Consider the following 24,623-nt stretch of genomic DNA (forward strand, 5'->3'; position numbering starts at 1 on the left):
ATATTACAAAACTGTCTCCTAACCTGGAACCTAAAATCTGAACACATACCAGAGCAAGCCTGTTTCCTGTAAAAATGAAGATGCTTCCCCCAAATCACAACTGCATTATCTAAACATTTACTTTGAAGTCACACTCACCTGTTTAATGCCTAGTCCTTTCTCATGCATATATCCCAGATTAAACATGGCTTGCGCACTGTGTTGTTGCTCAGATGCTAGTCGATAATGAATAAATGCCGTCTCGTAATCTACATCAGTGCCAAATCCATAGAAATGGTAGTCTCCAAGCTTAATTCTAGCCACAGTATAGCCTTAAACAAAAGTTAAATGCAAAACTGGCAATAAACAGTGTTCAAAACAGACCAAACTCTTACCTCTCTTCCTGATAACACGCTTACATAAAACCGAATTTTAGTTTGTAACACACAAACTTTCTAACAAATTCTTCAGCCAAGCTATAAATTCAGTAAAATTTAAAACCAGAAGTGTTGCTCTTCTGAAGAAGGCTTTTGTAACAGGAAGAGTTAAAACAAAGAGGGTGGTAATCTCTGTTTCACTAATAATACTCTTCAAATGATTCCTCTACAACTACTAATTTAAAATAGTTCCACTGGACCATTGTTTAGGCTTGCAGAAGGGACAGGCAGACCATGCTGAGGGTAGCATGTGTGGGAAAGAAATATTTTGAAAAAGAGTGGGGAAAGGTTAACGCTTCATGTTTTACACCGATATTCTATTACACACTCTATTTAATTCTCATTTTACACAACATACTAGCTTCAAACTAAAAACCAAAGAGTAAACCATAGCACGATATAAATGTCCAGTACAAAGACCTTGCAGTGCAATTTAGAAACCCTGGGACTAGAATTTCCACTTTAAGAATGAATACCAATCATGAATGCAAACAAGGTAAGCAATAGTTAGTATCTCTACTTAATTTTAAAGTCATGCATGACATGATTTAATCTTTATGTAAAATTAGAAACAAACAACAAAATTAATAAAGAAAGGTCCCCGGCTGAAATTCTTATCCTAGAATTAACCAACCACTCACCTTGTGAGGCGGCCCGGTTCCAGTGCAGCAAGGCTCTGGGGTAAGTTTCATTCTCACCTACGATGGTCGCTTCTCCTACAAGAAAAGGCAAAATACAAAATAAATCAGGCATTTAAGGAAAGGCCCTAGACTTTTTAGTCTTCATCTATAAACTAGGATGAATACATGGAGCATAAGTTAAGCAAGGACTGGGATATAATGAATATTAAATGAAAAAAACTATTGAAATTAAACAAGTATTAAAATAAAATACTCAGCTTGAAGGAATCATTGCATTCGGGACAACACTACTTCCTGAGACATGTTTTATGCACAGAACTAACAATAATTTTAATTACTAAGGATCTGCATATCACTGGAAAAAGAATGTTTTTATATCTCCTGTATTCTGAAAAATATATTTACTGAAAGCAGTTTTATGATGAATGTCAAATCTATTACTACTGTCAACTCTATAAAACTAACTTTCATGGCTTAGAGATCTGAGGTAAAATAGCTTAACTCTGTGTGTTGTAAAGTTCTAGTTACAATGATAAAGAAATATCTTTGTGGTTTTTCTTTTTAAACAGGTTAACCTGATGTGAACCCTTGTACTCTAAACCCAAGGCGGGACTCAGAGGAACCTTACTCTGATCGAGAATGAAGGCTGCGTTGCTTTGTGCCACTTCATAGCCCTGCTCGGCCAGCAGGAGGTACTGGACCACCGCAGCATTGTAGTCACCATCTTTATAGCTGTTATAGGCAGTCATGAGCCTCTCAGACCACCGGCCCCGTTCACACACATTCTTAAACAACTGTGAGAACAGGAAGAAGAAATCAATGAAAAAATAAGAAAGTTATGTCTGAAAATCATTTTTGCACTTTGGCTACAAGTGATTAAGTTTGCTCTTTGAATCTCTGGCAGTTTTATTAAATATATATATGTAAGTCTGGGCTATTTGAAGCTTTCACTTACATCTTTAGAACAGGTTTATAAAAATAACAGCATACAATTATATACCATATACTCTGGCCAGGCCCTGTCCTAGTGATTTATGTACAGCATGTATATTAATTCATGTACTCCTCCCAGGAGGGACCACTCTCTTATGAGGTCAGTCCTATTAACAGCCCCATTTTACATGCGTGGATACTGAAGCATAGCGTGGTTTAGAAACTTTGCTCTGCATTTAACAATGTTGCTATAAAGTGCCAGTTACGAGAAAGCTAAAGAGGAAAAGTTCCAACGAGGCAATATTAGCGTTCCCCTGCAATATTCATTTAACATATGCTTTTTTGACACTGACTATGTCTCAGATACTGTCTTAGGTGCCAGAGAGATTGCAGACAACAATATCTGCCCTTGTAAACGCTGATTCCAGTAGGGAGGGATAAATGGCATTAATAAGTGTGACAGTAACACACACACTCTGAGTCTTCCTTCAGTGTATCAACGCTAGTAGACTGAGCCTGTTTCTACTCTAGAAGAAACCATGCAAAGAAAACCAGCATTAAAATGGCAGACTGTCTTCCTGACAAATTAATTTCCTGTATCCAAGTTGGCAGACAAGCCCTTACCTCCACTGCAGTGTGACATGATCTCATCACGCCGGTACCGCTGGCATGCATCTGTGCCAGGTTATAAAAAGCCAAGATGTGGCCTCCCTGAGAGGCTAAGTTAAAATACTTCAAGGCCTGTTTATAATCCCTCTTGACTCCGATGCCATCTGTAAGGAAAATCACATGAAAGGTCAGGAATAGTCTTAAATAAGATGTAGTTGAGGCATCAGAGAAGCCTTGCACAGGAATAAAACTAAATCAAATTCAGAATTCTTAATCCAGAAAGACGTGAATCTTATTAAAATAGATTTGTATATTAATACAGATTAATATACTCTACAGTGAAATACAAGATGCACAGATCACTGAATTGGGAGAACATTAATCAGCTAGAAATTCGATGGCTCTCATTTCCGTACCATAGTGGCCTCTAGTGGAAAACAGTAATTTGGATTTGGTGCATTCATCATTAATTCCAGCGTTACTTACTATAGTACATAGAGCCAAGCTGTAGTTGCCCATCCACCCAGCCTTGTTCAGCAGCTTTCTGGAAATACTTCAGTGCCAGATCATAATTCTATGGAAAAATAGGTCACATAATCACATGATGAGAAAGCACAAAAGGCTGATATGCTCAGAAGTTAGGAGATTCATTCATAAAAAGAATTAACATAGCACACATAAAATATTCTTGAAGAGTCATTAAAAGAATGACCTGATTTTTTAATAACATACAGATGGTAATATTTTTTAAGTCATGGGGGATTAATATTAAAGAGTGTGAAGAAAAGCAAATACTTCACAAAAGCAAGTATTTTGTGAAACAATGTGCATGTCTCCTCTCAGAAAGCATAAACAACACTAGCAGAACATCAGGCTAGGAATTAAGAAACACTCATATCTTTTCTATTAACCAACTAATACTCTCAAACCTCAATTTTTCTAATATTAAATAAGAAGAATGATTCTCTCCTTGTTTGTTCCTTCCCTGGTAGCTTGCCAAACATTATGTGGTTATTAGATTTCAAATATCATAAATATCCCCAGACAAAAAACAAAGGTCACTTCTGGATTTCAGTACCCTAAAATGACCAGAAGGAATCGAAATGAGACTACAACACTGTCTTTTGTGTGAAGAAATACGTACAGATTAGAATTCTATACCCAACTCTAAGTTTTATACCCAAATTAAAAGAACATATTGCTCATAGAGATCAGACAAAGAGGACATCGATGAGGATCCAGGAGCATCCAACATGAGGAAGTGGCACAGAAGACTGAGGAGCAATGGCCCCGGGAATCCAAGAGAGCCCCAGGGAAGAGAGAGTTCCAGTGAGCTAGAACCAAAAATGGCAGGTAGGGCTGACATTTAGGAGGTTACTGGTGAGCTGACTGCTGACAGCTAAAGAGTGAACAGTAGCATCTAAGACTGTCCATTCTCTGTAGAAATGCGGCTTTGCAGAAAAGGGCTGGAGAGAAGAGAGGTGGTAGCTGAAAGCAGAGTAGAACAGAAAGCTTTCCTCCTCCTACACGAGAGGACTTAAGAATTTTCTTAGGCTTGAGTGAAGAAGTAGCAGGGAGATGTTTTAGTCTGGGAGAGATGGGGGTAGGGAGCTTAGCTGGAAGAATGAGAAACAGCTTCAAAGCTTCAGAAGGTGTCAGAGACCCAGGCATCCTATGAAGGCAGTGCTGGGTGGGTATGGGGTGCAGGGGGGGTGAGGAACCAAACTCAGAGACAACAGCAGAGGCTCAGCTTTGGTTATAACGAAACCTCACCTGGGCTGATGGAATACTTCCCTACCTCACCAGCTGACTGTTTGCTGAAGTCAGAATGTTAGAGTGAAAACTTACAACTTGAACTCCTCTCCCGTAGAGGTAAGCCATTCCAAGCCCACTCTGTCCAACTGGGTTGCCCTGCAAACCAGAGGCACAATGAAGGGATTCATTAAAAAGTAGGCAAGAATAAACAACTGCAAAAGACATCATTTATAAGCATATTCAAAACATGTCTTAAGTCCTTTTCAATTCAAACAAAATTTTCTCTTTCCCATCAGACTAAACATGGTACTGAGTTTTAGAGATTTGACTTTCAATAATTTGCTGAAAAAGAGTAAACAGTAAATTCACTTAGAATTAAATTTTGGTGACTTATGACTATCTGTTTGATGAATTTGTGATATAAAACAACATGACATGTATCTTACCTTATAAAAATTATAAGTAGGTTATTTGGGGGGGGGCAGTTTTTCACTGATAACCTCCTAACTCAATAAACAAGAAGCCACCAAGGGGCAGAATCAACAAATTAATATGGGCTCAGGTGGCAAGGATATGCTTAAGTGTGTCAGAGTGTTGAAGAGCAAAGATAATCTTTGTTTTGAGACCTAAAAGAGAAAAATCTAGTATTCACCTAAACTCAGAGGGACAGAGGCATCTTTAAAAAAGTGTCACAGTGCCTCTTTGAGAAACACTCAAATGACGTTTGGGACATCAGTAACATGTACTAGGTTGACAAGGAGGTAAGTGTACATACTGGTGACACAGAGGGTCATAAGTATTCATATGTAGCTTTCTCTGGGCCCAAGGAACCCTAACTTATGTATGATGATTATCTAAAGTGCCCAGTTGTATAAGCTTTTAACCTCAAGCTGCAATATAAATAGGGTAAAGCATACAACTCCCAGTTCCATTACTAAAATCACTATTTCCCTGATCAGAAAACTCAGTGAAATTGCAACAGAGACCTAAAATTCAATAATCTGGTCCCTAAAATACACACATACACATATAACATATATATATATATATATATATATATATATATATATATATATATATATATATATATATATATATAAAACTTTCTATTGAGAAGTATTTCTAGTCAATTCATTCATATGAACCATATTTACAGAAGCACTTTCAATAATTTATGGCATAAGTTGGTTATGATTAATCCTTTAATATAATTAACTTATCCATTACAAGAGTAATATGGTACACATTTCAATACCCTGAGTCATGAAGTCTTACCATGTCAGCAGCTTTCTTAAAGTAGTGAAGAGCTGTCTCATTACTCTGAGGTACTATATCACTCCCCTCTGAATACATCTGGAAAACAGACCCCGAGTTTAGTATGAGCTGTGAACTTCTCACCAATCACATTTTTCTCCTATCTCTTCTCATTCTGGGTTTTGTTAGATTTCATGAAATCTTTCAACAAAGTTTAAAATTCCCTGCAGGATACTTTAGAAATAAAAGCAAAGCCTTAACAGTAGACATTTTAAACTATTATATATTCTATGTCACATCAAATTTACAATGTTATCTATACACATGAATGTATAAAGTCAGTTCACTGATCAAACTCAGGAGAAGAAATCTTCAACCCTGAGACAAATCTTTATTCTCACTCTGTGTCAGGGCTGTCAAAGGGCTGATAAATTGCTTGGGATCAGAGATCAAAGCAGGAAAAGCAGAGCTGATAGCCAATGTCCACCTCCCCACCTCCTCTATCACTGCCTTCCCAGGTAAGATAAAGGGGAGGTCTCAAGTTCAGGAAGAGAGAGAACTAGAAGGTTGTTTTAGAAGGTTTCAAGCACTGAATGATTTTTGAGTATCAAGTATGAACCTGATAAAAGGGTTAAGAAAGAAGAAAAACAGAATGACTAGTACTGTTTTCATCCATGTACATATTAAGGAAATAAGTAAAGGAAATCTTTTTTTGAGATAGGGAAAATTAGTAAGTCAGTGCAAGAATTAAGAGGGCTGGAATGAAAAGTTCTTGACTGCTAATAAAAATAGACAGGCACTATCAATTTCTGTGCTGTAACAGAGTGTCTAAATGTAAAGTTTTCAGGCCCCAACTGACTAGTTGTGATCATGCGGCAAACACTGACTAGATTTTTGTCTTTGTAAAATATTTTGTGATATATTCTACCTGAGCCTCCTAATCTTAGGACTTGGTTACACATGAAAATACCCAATGGTTTACACTGTGTTAGCTTTCAAAATAATGAAAAAGAAGTTTTGAGATTATACCATGACATATGGAATCTTTCATTAAGTTCCTAGACTTAAATGTTTCCCTGCTTGAGAAAAGAACTGCATTGAGGTGAGTGATGGATATCATATTTAAGACAATTAAAAGGTCTGCGGACAAATTTCAATACACTCTGCCTCTATTCAGCATGGAAGTAAACAGCCAATTATGACAGACTTAGGAAAAACTGTACAATATAAAGAATAATTTCCTTATTATTGCATATGATACACAAAAAGTAGGAGTGCATGTAGTAATAGCTAATTTCAATGGAGAATTAACCTACTGATAAATAAATGCTATGTTACTTTTAAGTTACCTAAGAAAATGCCTCGAAATAGCAGTTACCTTCAGGCAAGATATAATACGCTTGCATTGGAAATTTTATCTCCAGCCTTTTTTTGGTAAGTTGCAGGTGATGAACACAACATGTGCTTGCTGTGCAAACACCACCTGCTATTACAGAACACATTCACAGGAGGTACAGTACCTTTCCCAGGAAGGCCATGGCATGGGAATTCCCAGCATTAGCTGCTAAATTGAAGTAGTCAAATGCTCTCTGTGAGAAGAGAATTTATGAAAATAATTAGTTATTAGTAGAATCTGCCCTTGGCTTTAAATCAGATATTTATTTCAGGTCATTTAAAAAATCTTGTTAAACTGCAGTATAGTAGTTTAAGTAAATGGCAACATAACACCTGTTGGTTGCCCAAGGTACCCACCCTGCTTCCCTCTCATATCCAGACCATCACTAAGTCTGGTACTTTGACCACCAAGTACATCCTGAATCCATCTACTATCCTCCATTTCCACCACTCTAGTCTAAGCTGCATTATCCCTCATCTGAACTTCTGGAACGCTCCCCTCCCTGATCTCTGCTTTCCATGGGGTCATCCAAACCTCAACATGATGGTCCTTGCAGCCCTTAAAGTGTTGGGGGGAATATACTGACGTGATCAGACACTGTTAATATCAGTACTGCTTCATCTTGCTCCCTGCACACTGGGTACACCAGCCATGTTCCTTCCTGACTCAGGACCTATATACATGCTGATTTTTTTTTGGCCTGGAATGATTTTACCTCCAAGGTTCAACTTAAATGTCATCCACATCCCTTTAGAGACAAGTGGCCCTTCCCACTCATTAACCTATCACTGGACTCTTTAATTCTCCTTTGTAACAACAATCACAATTTATTACATTATATTTGTGATTATTTAAAAAGTACCTAATGCTTCTATTAAACGTGAAGCTCTGTAAAGGTAAGGACCAAAGCTGGTTTGTCTAGCATTGTATCCTGAACGTCTTGTAATGAATGGGACAAGTGGTACTCAAATATTGGTTGAATTAATGCAATTACATACTGGGAACTCCTTTTCTTCAGTGAAAATTTATCATTGTGTGATTGCTTCACAGGTAGGCAGCATACACCACCAAGAATATCCCAAAACTTGTGGTGTAAAGGTATGCAGCCAACTCCTACACAGAACTCTGTTCTCGCACTTGACATTCCTACTAACCAGTTCACCTGATGCTTCATTGGCCTAATAACATACAATTTTAATAACCTAGATATCGAAAGCTGTCAAGATGCCACCTGAATAATAATTTTTAAAAAGCACTGATATTTGATATAGTTTTAGTGATAAGTGTATTTTGTTACAATCTAATTCATAAAGTTGAAGCAACATGGTGTATGAAATAACCTTAATTAGAATATTTAACAGGCACAGTAGAAAAACAGAACTTTATTAGCCTGACAAACATTTACTGAGGATGTACTACATGCCAGGCACTGTCAGGTGCTGGGAATGAAGTGGTAAACAAGGCAGACATAGTTCACGCTCTTTAGGACCTTATAGTCTAGCAGGGGAAACAATTCAGTTATATAATTAATCAATTTACAATGGACAGAGGCCATAGGAATACAGATTTTCAGAAATCATAACTGTGGTAGTACATGACCTAGTCTCTGAGTGGGGTGAGTGGTCTGAGTGGTCAGGGTCAGGGGAGACATGTCGGGAAGATACTGGAGTTGATTTCTGGAGGATGAGGAGGAACTGCTGTGTGAAGAAAGGATAATAATATTCACTCTAGGCAGAGGGAATAGCCTTCCAGAAGTCCTGAGGTTCTTAATATTCTCAAAGACTTGAGAAAAGCAGAAAGCAAGGGGCTGGTGAGGTAAACAGAGACTGGTACAGGGCCTTGGAGGTCATACTAAAGCTGAAAGGTTTTGGTTTTCAAGCTGCTAGAAGTTGTAGACCACTCAAAAGAGTTCTAAGCAAGGGAACTGCACAATCAGATGCACCATTTACGAAGACAGGCTACTGCTTAGGAAATGCAAGCAGGAGATGAGTCACATGAGCGACAGGTGTACTGACAGGAAGAAGGCAAGAGATGAGCGATGCTCGGGACAAAAAGCTGACATAGGCGGGTGACTGGATATACACCTGACTGTTAGAGTTGTGTATTCCTGATTTCTCACAGATTTAACACTGGATTTTCCTCAGTTCTATGAAATATCTTCCAATAGGAGTTTTAAGACATACTTCTATCACATACCTACAGAAAACAAGACATTGTTTATGTATTTTTGGCAGTACTGAGAACTAGGTTTCAGAATAAATAAACCCTTTCCCCCCACTATGAGTTATGATCACATTTCTGTCCTTCAGTCTCCTTGGGGGTGAGGGCCTGAAAGCTTGTCTGTGATGGTTGTCTCAAGAACAAAGCTTGTACTGCCACTGACTTTGCAGGAAAGACATCTGGAGCATCATTTCTTGCTACAATATGAAATGCAAAGCCCCAAGAACAGCAAGTTACCTGATGATTTTGTTCTACTCCACGCCCTCCGTGCAGATGAAGTTGTCCCAGACCAACCTGAAAATTAACAAAAAGGAGACCAAAGTAAACAGGAGCACCTGCATCTGGCTTGTAATTAAATTAGGCCAGCAAGACCATTTGGTCACAAAAAGGTTTCTGTTCGTAACAGAAAATTAAACCTTTAGTCTTAATTCCTTTAGACTTTACTCAGTTTTAACCTACATTAAAAAAAAAACTAAAAATGTCTGCTTTTAGTTACAAAGCATTCTTTTGAAACAGAGGTGAAATAAACGCATTTCCACATAAACTAATGAAAAATTCACATCTTTTGAACTAAAGGGTGTTCTTTAGGAAAAAGGAAAATTATCCTAGGAAGCTTGAAGATACACTAAAAAATAAAGAACAGAAAGGTAACTTTGTGAGTCAATCTAAATTGTATGAACCATATTAAAGAACAGTATCTTGTAGGGTTCAAAAATATATGGGATTAAATCACATATAGACAAACTCAAACCAAAAGAGGGCAAGAAAGGAGAGACAAGTAAACATGGAAAAACAAAATAAAAGTAAGATAGAAAATTAAGCCCCAAATATATCATTAATTACTCTAACTAAAAGACTGTCAGAATGGATTAAAAAATGAACAAAACTAGTCATACGACGCTTACAAGAGACATACCTTAAACATTAGAAAGTTGAAAGTACAAGACAGAAAAGATATCCTGTGTAAATACTAACCAAAAGAAAGTAGTGTTGCTAAGCTAGTATCAGGTAAAGTACAATTCAAAGCAAAAAATATTTCTGGAGATAGAAGAGGACATTTCACAATATAAAAGTCAGTGCAACAAAAAGATAACAATATTAAGTGTGTATACACTTAACATGGCTTAAAACATATACATCAAAATCGATAGAACTAAAAGAAGAAAGAGACAAATCCATAATCAGAATGAAAAACTTCAATAGTATGTCTCAGCACTGGACAGAAAAAGCAGACAAACTGCCAGTAAGGATTCAAAAGATCTGAATACCAGGATTAAGAAACATGACTCAGTTGACACCTATAGAACACTACACCCAACAGCCGTAGAAATTCGTATTCTCTTTAACATACAGAGTATTTGCCCAAACAGGCCTAGTGATGGGGCATCAAGCGAGTCTCAAGAAATCTCAAACAAATGAAATCATACAGAGCATATTCTGAATACAGTGGATTAAGCTAGAAATCAACAACAAAAAAGTAGAAAATTCGCATGTACTGTCGTCCTTTGGTATCCATGGGGGAATGGTCCCAGGACCCCTTCCTGACAGATACCGAAATCCACAGATGCTCAAGCCCCTTATATAAAATGGCACAGTATATGCATATACCTATGCACAACCTCGTGTACACTTTAAATCATTTCTAGATTACTTATAATACTTAATGTAAATACTATGTAAACAGTTGCCACTGTGTGACAAAATTCAAGATTTGCTTTTTGGAATTTTCTGAAAAAAAAAATTTTTCCCCCAAATATTTTCGATCCATGGTTAGTTGAATCCGTGGATGCAGAACCTGCAGATACGAAGGACTGACTGTATATGGAAACTAAGCAATTTGCTTCTAAATTACACTTGGGTCAAAAGAAATCACAATGAAATTTAGAGCTAAATATAATGAAAATATGGTGAGGGAATGTATTATACCAGTTACCAAGTCCAATAAAGCTATGAAAATTTCAGACAGTATTTGCACAAGACATGTACACACAACATTATTTGCCCAAATCTGAGAAGAATAAAATGGATAAACAATGGTAGTTTTATACAATGAAACACTATACAGTAATGCAAATGAATGAATTACAGCTATGTGAAAACACATGGATTGATTTCAGAAACATAATTCTGAGAAAAGAAGTTGATACAAAAAAAAAATGCTGCACGATATATATATATATATATATATATTTTTTTTTTTTTACAGAAAATTCAAAAACAGGCTAAACTAATCTGTAGTGTTAGAAGCCAGCTCAGGGGGTTACCTATGGGCAAGAGGGAAGAGTCAGTGATGAAGAGTCTGAGAGGGGCTTCTGGGTCTAGTTATGCCACACAAGAGGCTCCCTTGCTGATAACTCACTGAGCTGTACACTTCAGCTCTGTGTACTCTTCTGTATTCATGTCATAATTCAGTAAATAAAAAAGATAGAAAACGATACACTATACCATCACACACTTAAAACTTGAGATCTTCACTTAATACACTGAAATCCGCTTTCTACATTAAGCAGTATTCTCCATAATTTTTAATGACTGCATAGAATTCCATGATATTGGAGTGTCATAATCTGAACTACATAATTTCCTATTGGTAAGCATTTAGACTGTTACGAATTTTAACTGGCCTCATTTTAAAGAAAGATGTATAATCAGAAGAGACAACTTTATTGTAATGTCTATGAGCTAAGATTTTGCTCTATCATTCACTTAAGTTTTTTTTTAAAAGATTCCTTTTCTTTTAGTCTTAAAATTAATTGTTCTTAAAAAGTATCTATTGCTCATCTAATCAGAAAGAACTATAAATGTAATAGAAAAAAAGACAAATATTGAAAATTCTCCTTTTTATTTTAATATAATCAAAACAACCCACAAAACAACAAATTGTACATGATACTTTGATGTGTGTCATATAGTTTACATTAAACAAGCCTACTTCTGTCCTTGACCTTGAGGAACTTACAGGCTAAGATAAGCAAAGGAAACATGAACAGTAAATAGCTCTGAAGAGCATCTGAAATTCCAAATGTTCCAGAGACTTTTCATTCAGAGAAGGTGGCAGTCTTCGTCCTTGTGACTCCAGTTAGAGCCTTCATCATCACTGTGACACTGCTTCACTTGAGCCACAGTTTTCAACTATGGTGCACAGCAGAGTCATCTGGCCAGCTCTTAAGGAACCATCAATGCCTGGGCCACATCCCAGACAAATCCAAATGAAAGGTCTTGAAAGTATGGGACTAATTGGTAGCTAATAAGGGCCCTGTGAAAATGTCACTTATAGGCATAAGTGCTTGCCCTCTGGACACTGTAATATACAAGCCAGTAAGATCCTGCATGAGATGTTTAAACACATACCTGTGCTTGTACATCCCCTTTTTCAGCTAGGAACTGGTAATACTGAATCAGATCTTCTTCTAGCATTCCACTGTTCATTCCCGGATTTTCCACCTCGTCAGGAAGCCGTATTCTCTGTACTACTGAGCCTCCCGTCAGCGAGATATCACTAGCAACTGAAACGGGGACAAAGTAATAATGGGGATGAAAGTCAGAGGGATTGTCCCAAGGAAGTACAATTCCAGCTGCCAAATGCTGAGACACCATGTTAAAGGAAATTGCTTCTGTGGTAGTCCAAAGAGTACAGAATCAAATCTACACTCAATTCAGTTTTTTTCCTATGTAAGTGGAACCGAGAGCAAAGTTTTAAAAAGTACTCCTTAATCAATTAGTGTAAATATAATTCCACTTGAGAGAACCAAAGTATTTCAAGTGGCACAATAAAAATAGATGTATAAAAAATGCATTCTGGGTTTTTTTTTGTTTTGTTTTTGGTAAAGGGAAAGGCAAAAAAAAAAAAAAATAGGTACCATGATTGGCAACAAGACGATAATGAGTCAATGCAGATTCACAGCTCTGGAGGACTCCGATGCCAGCCCAGTATCGGTAACCCTGTAACACAACTCCGAGTGAGAAGAGGACATCTTACATGCTTCAGGGGCATTCTTGTGGGAACAAACAAATCTAACCAAATGCAGACTTTGCTGTCCTTTGATCCAAGCACACAACCACCTCATTCACCCAGAGTTTTACATTCTGAGGTAATTTATTTAGCAACTTCAACAGCCAGACGACAGCTAAGAACTAGGAAATAAAGTTCGAGAGCCATCAAAATAGATGCCACCAACTTTACGTGTGCAGTGTGCACGTCTACCTGTAAGAGAAAATTACTTACGATCTTGCTTCAAACAGATTCCAGTCTTACCTTAGACACAATTTTAACAAAAACAGGTTACTCTTCCAGAGTAGCTCTTAAAGCAGCACAGATTAGCAGTATAGGGAAGACAGGAGACTACCAGAAACGAGCACAGTAATACCAACAATAAGTGGCTTCAGAATAGGGGGGAAGACAGCTAATTATAAAGAGAAGGAAAACAGAAAGCAGAGCTCTCTGGAGTCATTTAGCACAGACTCAAATAACATTACAAACCTTAACAATTCTTAGGGAGTAACTGTAATAACAACATGTACAACACTTAATGTTCTCACTATTTAAGAAGCCACTATTTAAGAAGACTAGTAAATAGTTTACAAATGATTTCTGTCAAAAAATATTTCATAGTTCTTGAAAATTCATTGGAAAGGAACTTTTCAATTACTGTTTGAGGAATAAACGTCTCTGGAGATTAAACAAACAAGTGGGGGAAAAGCCCTCAAAATTAGCAAGGAATGTTTCAGAAAATCAGAGAAATGGCCTTGTTTTTCACTTACTGAAACTTCTTCAGCCTTTTATCTCTGTAACAGGACAAAGTCCGAGCTCCTTGGTGTGACGTACAGCTGTTTACGTGAGTCCTGTATCCCTGTCCTGCTGATCAACTACCCGGCATTGTACTCGCCAAACTTTTTAGCTGCTGCTCCCCTCACGAATATCTCCTTCAATCTCTCTCCTTCCAAGGCCAGGGTGGGTCAGGTGCCTTTTAGGTGATTCCCTGACCTTCTCATGCTGTGCTGTAATAATCTCCTTACTTGTGTCTCCATTTCTAGATGGAAAGCTGGGCTGGTTGTGGCCTCACACTGTATCTTACTGATCTTTGGAATCCCAATGATAAGTATTCGGTAAGTATTTTTGGAATACACACAGGGAAAGTTATCCGGGATCTACCCAGTTGGCCAGAAAACTAGGTTTTCCCTCTTTGTTAAATTTCATATCCCATCAATGACCAGGCCTGTAGACTCTTTCCCAGATTTTGGACTGGTTCTCTGCTTTCTGGCTCATTTCTGCTCAATCTACTCTTTATTAGGAACATAGTAATGTGGGTCAGAGGTCAGATGATTCACCCAAAGTCAGTTTATAAAATAGAAGGCAGGTTAAACACCTCAGCAGGAAAGAATCTGGTGGAAAGAGTCTATACTTTACCACTAAGCCATTTAAGTGATCAATGCTATCAGATAACACATAAGAGATACTCTGTAATGGATTTTATAGGACACTGAGTCTTTGTATAATTAGTCCTTCATCAATTTAAATGTCAAATCTGTCATAAACTGATCTAAAAAATAATTCTGACAAACAGTTCCAACTTAAAGAAAACTGAAAAAGAGCCATTTATTGGATCTCTATTTTAAGGGCAACCAGCCAAACTAATTTTAACGAACAACTGTGGTCTCTACCAATTTCCATCCACATGTAGATTCAATTGTTGTATCCATTAACAAGAATTCGAAGGACATTCTATTAAATGTTTGGTCTTAATGAATATAAGTAAATTTCAATCATGAAAGCTAGAAAAGTTGTAGCCACTTATAAACCAAAAATTCTTCTGCTACTCAATGCTATTAGCTTTCTACTTAAGTCTTACTTACCAAAACCATGTGGGCTATTAGGTTGCCACCAAGAGCTCCAAAAGTATAATATACAAGGGCCTGTGAAAGAACAAAAGGTGCTTAACTGAACATAGGCCCATATTTACCCAAATCAAATTGTAGTATATGATACAGTTTTAATAGCATTACCTTTGCCTGACTTGAATTGACACCAAGCCCAGAAGCATAGAGAAAGCCAAGAGCCTGAAATAAAATGATAAAAGTCAGAATTTTTCCTTTGGTATAAGTCTATCTAAGACAGACAGTTTTATGAACCATGAAAAGATGCAACAATCTTTAAATGCTAAAAGAAACGGCTGTAAGTATGCACAACCGTGGAATTAAAAAGCCTCGGAAATGGATTCAAGTTTTACAAATTAAACAGTGAAGTTGTATCCTAACTTAAAACAGGTAAAAAAGTTTAGCTTGAAGATCAAAGACAATTTAACAGAACATTAACTAGAAAACCAAAGCTGAGCACACTTAAATATGGCTTTTACTTGATTCTTGATGAACAGCTACCATGAAAACAAAATCTCCTATGTCATTACATTAACACAGTATGTATCTATGTCAAGGGGGATACACAATGAAAATGGGTAAGAAATATCCAAAAAAAAAAACTATCCCACGGATAAAAAGAGGCAGCAAGGGGCCAAGCTGAAGGGGTGAGGGAGAAAGGTCACTTTACTGTGCTAGAGCTCACACAATTTTCCTTAAAAAACCCAACTTACCAAACAATGCATCAATAAGGTTCTACCCATGCCCTCTGAGCATCATCCCTGATGACGTGAACGCATAAACTAAAGCTGGAAAGGCAGGTGCTATTCTATTCCATCAGCTCATCTACATTGCCCAGCCTCCCTTGTAGCTAGGTAGGGCCATGTGCATTGGATGTGACCAGAAGGCATACAAGACATTTTCAGGACTGGCCCTTTAAAACACCCCAAGGAATCCTCCAGCCTTCCCTGCTCCCTTCATGATGGTTTGGAAGCCCCGTGCTCCAGATCGTACAGCTACATGACGGAAGCTGCCCCTGACCCCGCGTCACCATGTGGAAGAGAGGAATGCAGGCAGGAGAGCTGCAGGGAACCTGGCATGAACAAGAAATAACTCTGTTGTGTGAAGCCACTGTGATCTCGGCGCTTTGTTTCATCAGCTAGAATTAATTAAGGGGGAGAGAGTGCTCTGTAGTGTATAAAGCACTGTGGCATTGTAAGATTCTATTATTAGAGAGAAAAGATGCCTTAAAAGTAAAAACCATTCCTCAGAGCAGAATGTGTCTGAAGATAAAGAATATATGTGTGAATTCTATAGAAACTGCTTTATGTAAAGAAGAGGGGGAAAACGCTTTGAAAACAAAGAACAATTAAGATATAACCTCTTTATCAACCAAAATCAAGACTACATAAGAGTTGTAGACTGGTTAGGTATCAGTCCTATTGAACACAATGTTGGCCTGTTATTGTTTGCATAGTCTGAAAACAGGCTTCCTCCACTAGAAATTCTCTTTTAAGTTCAAGTAAATCCCACACCTTTGATAAATCTTTATTACTGAAGGCATTTTAAATAAATGTGGTAGCCTCTAAAAATCCAAGTGTCAATCTTACCATTACTAATGGGGAATCAAGTAGGTATTATGCACCAACTGACGCGATGCCATATGGAATCAGAACATTGTTTAGCTACAAATATTTCACTTGAGTTCATCAGCCTTTAGTGAGATCCAGTTTTTGGGAACATAGATGATGAAGACACAAACTAAAGGACACCATGAGGAAGCAAACTGACAAACTGAGGTAGAACATTCTGCAGAAAACCTGGCCCTAACTCTAATATAGGGGGAAAAAAAAAAGAAAGGTGGGGGTTATGCTAGAAATAACAACCAAATGTAAGTGTAGTCCTGGACCAGATACTAGTTTGTACAAAACAGGTATAAAGAAAATATTTTGGGTCAAAATGAGTATTTTATGATGTAGAAATTCCCTGGAATGGAAAGGTAAAGGCTGTTGACTGAAAAGAGCAAGTTACATAATAGTAGGCAATGACTTTTTTTTTTAATAAAAGGTTGGTATTTTACTTAATACCTTTTTTAACTGAAGTATAGTTGATTTACAATGTTGTGTTAGTTTCAGGTGTACAACAAAGTGATTCAGTTATAAACATATGTATCTATGCTTTTTCAGGTTCTCCATTACAGGTTATTACAAGATATTGATAATAGTTCCCTGTGCTATACAGTAGGTCCTTATTATTTATCTATTGATATTTTATTTTAATGAAGAATTTACATGAAGAGTAACATCTAGAAAGGTACACATGCACTTACATATCACCAGTGCTTATGTCTGGGGGGGTACATATATGATGTTTACTTTCTTAGTTTTTTCAGTTTGTGTTTCTAGTTTCCCATAATGGATATGCACTGCTTCTATAATAAAAACGTTTTTTTTTTAAAAAAAAAACACCAAGATTAACAAAAGCGGAGCACCTGACCTTTGGGAAAAAATGCAATGCTGAGTAATTTCAGGTTAAAAAACAAAACAATCACCTCATGTTTCATTCTCTACAGATTTAATTTGGAAAACTACAAATGTAATTTTGGCAAGATGCCTTAAATGACCATAAATGTCCTGAAACCAAGGAAAAAGACTGTCCAAGAAGATTGGTAAAATGACCTGCCATGAAATTAATACTTACAGGTATCTTACCTTCCAGTCTTGTTAAAAGAAGTCAGGGCAACGAGAACACCATGTTGTTAAAATAAACTAATGCTGAGTGTGGAGAGATTCTTCGTCGAAACTACACTTACAGTTTGTCCCTTGGGAGAGCCTTCCTCAGTCAGTTTCTCAAACATCTCTTTAGCTGCCTGGATATTCTGTGTCAGGTAATCACCAAACAAAAGAGCATACGACACTCTCTCCAGGGCCTTGGTATGGTTCATGCCTGCTGCCTTTTGAAGATACCGGTATGCTCTTTAAACATAAGTAATGAAAAAACAAATTAGCAATATACTGGAACTGCCATTAAATTTTTTTTTCAAGATCTACTAAAATGCAGCATAATTTCCTTATTCTATAGAATATCCTTGATATTTTATTTTTACTAGTGTTACTTGTATACATAGAAAATATTTTGCCAACTTTTGTTTGGAACCGTAATAATATGGTGTCCAGTAAATAATTCAATGATAACCACTACAATTGTCTTTTAAAATCTTTGCACAGATGGTAACAAAAGTCAGCTGAGATTAAAGGGACATAAAATGTTAGAGGACAATGACATGTTTTATGTTCTTTCATTCCTAAATTCTAGACTTTGTCTACAAGAAAATTATAAAGCAAAAACAAAGCCCAGAAAACACCTGACAACAATTCCTTTTGTTTGTTTTGTGTCACTTCAAATTATGAGTAGGATATGTATTCCTGGCTCTGAGAAACTACTACAACTTAATCAAATGTTGCCATTTGCTCACTGTTCATTCTTTTGATCGGTGTTTATAACCTTTGTATCCTAACAAGCTAAAATCTGATAAAAGCAATGCTCCTAATGTCCATATATCATATTAAACTTTCTTATAATGCAACTTAAGAAATCCTTTGTCTCTAGCGGTGCATTAAATTAAAAAAGTACTTATCCATTTCTTTCAGTAATGGCCTGTCTTGGGGGGAGGATGGGGATGGGCGTGCTACCTACTCTCTTTTTTGGCTTTTCTTATTGCTTCCATTGAGGATTTTCATTCCAGTTTGGTACATCACTTCTGCTTCCTGCATGTGCCGTCTTTTGGTAGCCTCTTCTTCAGCTAAAAACAAAATGTCAGTTGCATTTACACAGATAATTCTGCGCTAATTATTTATCAAACATCAGCATGTAATTTTTCTTTTGGGTGGTCATGTGAACACAAATTTTTACCATTTCCAAATGTGACTCTAAAGACACATGGTTTTAAGTGTGGCCTTTTTCTGACAAAAGATAAGACTTAAAAAAAAAAAAAAACCAACTCATTGAAATCACTTTCTTTCAGAGAACGCAACATCAACCTGCTTTTGGAGGTGTACTTTTCTGCTAGTAATTCTAAGTTTTTATATAATTCAACTAAAATTTCAGTAGGAGCTTATGTTATATAGGCCAAGGTCAGCGAAAAACAGAAGGACAGTAACAAAAACTCAGAAAAATACTGATGTGGTCAAAGGACACTTCAGCCTCACCTGAAATGCTGTGTATCTCTATAAGGAGAAAGTATTCGATTAATTACATTACAAAAAAATTAGTAAAAAAAAATTGAATTTTATTAAAGATCCTGAATTAACGTTCAAGTTCTCCACTTTTTCCCTTTGCACTGATACAACAAGAATCACAGACTTGTAGACAAGTCTCAAAAACATTTTGCTACTGTAATATGTAGCATTTTAACAGAAATCTAGAACTCATCAAGAGACATCTGAGTATTTCATTAGGACTGGTATTTATAGAAATAGAAGTGAGTTCTTCTTGTAATATGAAAACAAATCTAATGTATTAAATTGTAGTAGTTAATCATACTGGCCCTACATCCAAAGATGGACTACATATGATGTTATCTTCTAGGAAAGCCTATATATTAGAGCCATTATTCTGGAAGTGTTATTTGGTATCAAATGAAGTATGTTCAAAGTTACCTGTTGTTCTTTATTAGTTAGAAAGTTTTTCCTAAAAACACAGCTTGCCTTTAGAGGTCAGCCCCCAGTAATGACACGAACACTTAGGACAGTTAAACATACGATGTTTGTCAAATGTTACCCTGGCATGGTGCATTTTGCTCAGAGTACTTAAAAAAGGTATTACCTATTGTTCTTTAAACCACTATTAACTTTCACCCTAATGTTCTGTTTCCTTTATTGCCAGATATGTTTTACATTAATTAATTTAACAGCCTGCCCAAAGGTTTTGAGAACAACTCATGCATATCAATGGAAAACTTATTTCTAAATAAGGCATGAGTGTGATGAGCTGTCCGAGTGACTGCCTGGAAGTAAGTGTCCTGTGTGCTTCCCATGCTTACTTCCATTTTTTAAGGCTATAACTGTGTCATCAATGATGACCATTTCTGATCAAGATGAAAAACGGATTGCTACAAAAGGCCTTTAAAAAAACTGCAACCGGAGACAAAAAACAATGTGGACATGCCTCCTTCTGAGCAACACTTACTTTCACAAAAGCCCCACTTTTCATCTGCCTTGTAGTCATAGGTTGTAGCACACCACAGTCTGCCATCTTCCCTCCCATCTGACGTACATTCATCATATTCCTTGTCCAGGAACAGAAAAGGGAAGTGGCAGGGCTCCCCATGTGCTGTGCCTTCAATGGCGGTCAAAGCTGGAAAGATAAGAAAAAAAATCTAAACATGAAAAGCATCTCTGGTATTCATGGCTTTAACTGTCAATTTCAACTACCAGAATCGAAGACACAGATATATGATTTGGCATGGGGGACATAAAAGAGCCAGCACCAATTTTCAAGGACGATGTGAAGGTGAGTCAACTTTGAGCATGGGGAGCTGACTACCCAGCTCTATATCTAGCTCAGAATTTCTGAAGGTCTTGAATGTTAAAAGTCTACTGTAAAACTCCTGCCCAACTAATGAGCAAAATATAAGGCAAATGCAACTGAATCAATCCCACTGCTCCAGCACAACTCTCCTTTTATCTATCTGAATGCTGTTAAGTCAATTTCTTCGCTAATACAAAGTTATATGGGGAATATGCTCCCCCAGGCAAAGTTAATCCCTCACACACTCCTCTGTGATCCCACAGCATTCTATTACAGTACTGATCATAGGCACTGAGCTTTTTTCTTTACCATACGCCAGCTCCCACTAGACTCTGAGCTTGTTAAGGGCAGAGACCGTATCTCTAATTTGTTCTTTAAGTTCCTTCTGAATATCTCTTAGGTGCTGGGAACTATGTCAGGTGCTGGAAATGAGGTGAAGCAGAGGTCTCTGCTATACAGAACTTACTACCTAGCAAAGAAGAGAGACATTAAACAAAAGTATGATTGATGTTATGGAAGGGAAAGCCTCCCCATCGGAACTGAAGTTTATTTACGTTGAACCTCATGGATGTGTAGGAGGAGATGGTGTATGAAATGCTTCAGGGTGGGGTGGTGAGAAGTACTGTAGACAAAAGGAAAAGCGTGTGTTAAGAATCAAATGAAAGAGAGCATGGCACATTAGAGAAAACAAAAAGAGTTCGGTATCTCAGAATACATAGTTTGAGTGTCAAAGTGGACAAGAGAAGAAGCTAAAGAATCATGAAGAACCCAGACTAGGGAGGTCCTGACAAATCTTACTAATGAATTTGGATTTCATTCTGAGAACAATGAAAACTCACTTAAGAGTTTTAAGTAGGAGTGACATGCTCATATTTATATTTTACTTAAGAGAGTGGACAACGGAATGCCAAGTCGGATGCAAGGTGAGCAGTTTAAAGGTTGTGACAGTACTCTAACTGAGAGGTAATGGTGGTCTGAAGAGGACAATGGAGTGAAAGAATTGGATGTACTCAAGTGATGCTAAGGTGGTAGATATGGTGCTACTTACTGACTCAGATGTGCAGATGAGAGGAGAGGAGTCAAGGAAGGCTCCCAGGCACTAGGCTTCAGGAAGCGAGTAGGCAGCTGTCCTTACTAAGACAGAGGACACTAAAGCAGGGGCAGGCTACTGGGGAGGGATGAAATGGATCAGGAGAGAGACAAGTTCCGCTTTGCTCCTGCCACATTCAAGGTGGCTAGACAAAACAAAACAAGCGAAGATGTCTTAGACATCTTTTCAGTTGTAGCCAAAGAGAAAGTTCTCCAGTTTACAGATATATTTGAAGCCAAGAGCATGCATAAGAATGCCGAGCGAGAGGTGTATGAGGAAACAAAAGAGCTAGGCCTGAGCCTAGACTCCAACGATACTCGGTTAAGAGTAAGTACACACATACAATGTCCATTGGTTGCTTTTACATGGAGAATTAAATTAGGCAACAGAGCTTAGAAAATAAGAGTATAGATTCTGGAGTCAGAACACCTGATTCAAACCCTACTGATTATTAGCTGTGCACTTTGAGTAAGTTATTTAATCTCTTTCCTTATCCATAAAATTATCTGGAGATAACTTCCTTATCTACAAAAAGGGATAACAGTCCTTTCTGCATAGACTTATTTACAAAGGTGAACTGAAATAATACAAGGGACTCATCATGATGCTTGCACTTAAGGTAGTAAGAGTTTAAGAGATGGCAACTTCTATTATTATTAACGGCACATCTGCTCTGAAAGGCTGGAAAATGTATGCTCCTTCTTTCCAGTGTGAACAAGAATACATCCTAAGACTAATTTGAAAATTAGTTTCAGTAAGTTATGAAAGGCAAATGAATTTCAAATGGTTTACCACCAGGTAAACGCCATTCACCCTCTTGGTAATCACTAACCAGAGGCAAATAACTTCTTCATGTTTTCAAGAAATGATCTTTAATACAATGTTTAAGCAAAGCATCCTTTAGCAACAACCTCAGAGGGTCATTTTGACTATAGAATCTGAAAAAGGCACTCTGATGCACTGCTTTGGAAAGACAATACCTGTACAACTGCTGTTTGTAAATTTGAATTTCAAATTAAATAACATACAATGGTTTAAACGAATATTTGATTTTTCTACAATAACAGAAGTTTTTGTTTTAAAAGGAATAGCTTGTTATAAAAATTTTAGTTTGCCAAAACTTATCCTTTCTAAGTTGTTCAAATACATGAAAGAATTATCTTTCTTGCGATGAAGCTACACAGTAAAAAAGAAACTGGAGAGAACCCAAAAGTTTTTGGCAACAAAAGGTTTTCACCCACTGCTGATTCAGCTCTAACTTAAAGCAGGAAGAATCCCCAGGGCACACCTGTTTCATCAATTTAGTTAAACTGAAAAATCTTGGTCAAAATAATGTGTCCATTAGTAAGTCAGTAGAAAGAAAACTTGCATCTCTTAGCTATCTTCTCCAGGCAAAATCACCATAGGGAAACTGCTATTAGCTTTTAAACCTGTTTTAAAGTCTTCCAAAAATTACTGATTGGGACTTGCCAGTTTCAAGTCTATTATCTCAAGTTGATATTCCTCACAATAGCATTAATTTCAGTTAATTTTCTTTCCATGGAAGAATTCTGTAAGAATTTCAAAGCTATTATTTTAAAACCACCATGAAAACAGTACCAGTTTTAAAAACAATGGTAATCACTGTTCTTACATAATGAGGCTGACTGATTATGCAATTCCAGTTAATGATAGCCAGTAATCAAATCTGACACTTAAAATGAAAAGGGGAAAAAAAAATGCGTCACTATGTCAATTCTGCACCTCCATGTAAAAATTCACATTTTATAGATATGAGAAATCATATTTTCACTCAAAAATAATGACCTAGTGTCACAGTCTACTTAGACTTTGGGTGTAAGATCTTTGACTTGTGGTATATGAGAACTTAAAATGATGAACAGACTGCTTTATATTTAAACTAGTAGAAATTTGCTCTTGCAAAGTTTAAGAAAGCCAGAAAGGTTTTTTAAAAAAAAAAACCGAACTGAAACCCTACCGAAACCTGTAACCCTTCAGCACTGGCCAGAATATGGGTAAATGGGAATTTTCATACTGTCAGCAGGAGTGAAAAGAGGACATTTAGGAGTATCTGACAGAACTGAAAAGCTCCATACATCTTTAGATCCTATTTTTTCACTTTTGGGCTGTTTACTTAGAGAAATGCTCCCACAAGAATACAAAGAGGTAAATCCAAGAAAGTATTTGTAAACTATCATAATTTAAAAAAAAAAAAGCCAAAAAGAACTCCAAGGTTCATGAAGAGTAGGTTGGCTGAATCCACTACAGAGCAGTCATTACACAGGAACCTGGGCATCAACACAGATGGACTCAAAGGTCACTAGAGAGCAGCGTGGACAGAGCAGAGGGTAAAGGCTGAGTCTTGGGGGCAACCTTACATTTCAGCATCAGGCAGATTCCGAGGAGCCACAGCCCAGAGGAGAAAGCCTCTTCAGAGAAAGGGAAAAACTGCATGAGGGGTCCGCTAGGTGAGGACCAAGAACTGTCCAGATTCAGCAATTAGAATGTGCTGGAGGAGAGTGGATTTTGTGGTCTGGAGGAGACCAGGGCCTTGCTAGACTCAGATGAGAGGATGGGAAGAGAGGAAGTGACATCAGTGAACAGAGACAACTATTCCGAAGAATGATGCTATACAGGCGAGTAGAGAAGTGAGGTGCTTGCTGGAGGGGCATCTGGAGACAGGCTTTATTTTATTTTATTTTTTTGAATACCAGATATCACACTATGTTTGAAATGTTGATGGAAAGAAATCAAGAGTCTGGACAAAGAATGTCACCTGCCATTCAGTAAACAAAGAATGTTGCCTTTCACCAAGCCATCAGCCACTGCAGCTCCCCAAAGGTGTGCCCGGAGGGGAATTCAGGATGGAGAAAACCAGGATACTGGCCTTAGATAGTTAAGATGCACATCTAAGGAATAATAATTTT

At 37.3% G+C, this 24,623-nt stretch overlaps 1 protein-coding gene across 1 annotated transcript in view; it reads right to left on the reverse strand.

Annotated features, from left to right (window-relative positions):
• The window catches only part of SEL1L (SEL1L adaptor subunit of SYVN1 ubiquitin ligase), a 50,991-nt gene that overhangs the window by 9,227 nt on the left and 17,141 nt on the right, over positions 1 to 24,623 (reverse strand). Inside the window, exons 4-19 of the mRNA XM_031454140.2 lie at positions 20,265 to 20,432; positions 18,774 to 18,879; positions 17,890 to 18,052; positions 15,228 to 15,281; positions 15,078 to 15,137; positions 13,085 to 13,166; positions 12,576 to 12,730; positions 9,462 to 9,518; positions 7,129 to 7,197; positions 5,630 to 5,707; positions 4,448 to 4,510; positions 3,086 to 3,173; positions 2,615 to 2,763; positions 1,686 to 1,851; positions 1,058 to 1,132; positions 139 to 311 (exon numbers count right to left, since the gene is read on the reverse strand). Of these exons, the coding sequence (XP_031310000.1) occupies positions 139 to 311; positions 1,058 to 1,132; positions 1,686 to 1,851; positions 2,615 to 2,763; positions 3,086 to 3,173; positions 4,448 to 4,510; positions 5,630 to 5,707; positions 7,129 to 7,197; positions 9,462 to 9,518; positions 12,576 to 12,730; positions 13,085 to 13,166; positions 15,078 to 15,137; positions 15,228 to 15,281; positions 17,890 to 18,052; positions 18,774 to 18,879; positions 20,265 to 20,432 (1,706 nt within the window). The remainder of the gene's footprint in view (positions 1 to 138; positions 312 to 1,057; positions 1,133 to 1,685; positions 1,852 to 2,614; positions 2,764 to 3,085; positions 3,174 to 4,447; positions 4,511 to 5,629; positions 5,708 to 7,128; positions 7,198 to 9,461; positions 9,519 to 12,575; positions 12,731 to 13,084; positions 13,167 to 15,077; positions 15,138 to 15,227; positions 15,282 to 17,889; positions 18,053 to 18,773; positions 18,880 to 20,264; positions 20,433 to 24,623) is intronic.

Source organism: Camelus dromedarius, chromosome 5, assembly GCF_036321535.1.
Source record: "Camelus dromedarius isolate mCamDro1 chromosome 5, mCamDro1.pat, whole genome shotgun sequence".
Classification (NCBI taxonomy): domain Eukaryota; kingdom Metazoa; phylum Chordata; class Mammalia; order Artiodactyla; family Camelidae; genus Camelus; species Camelus dromedarius.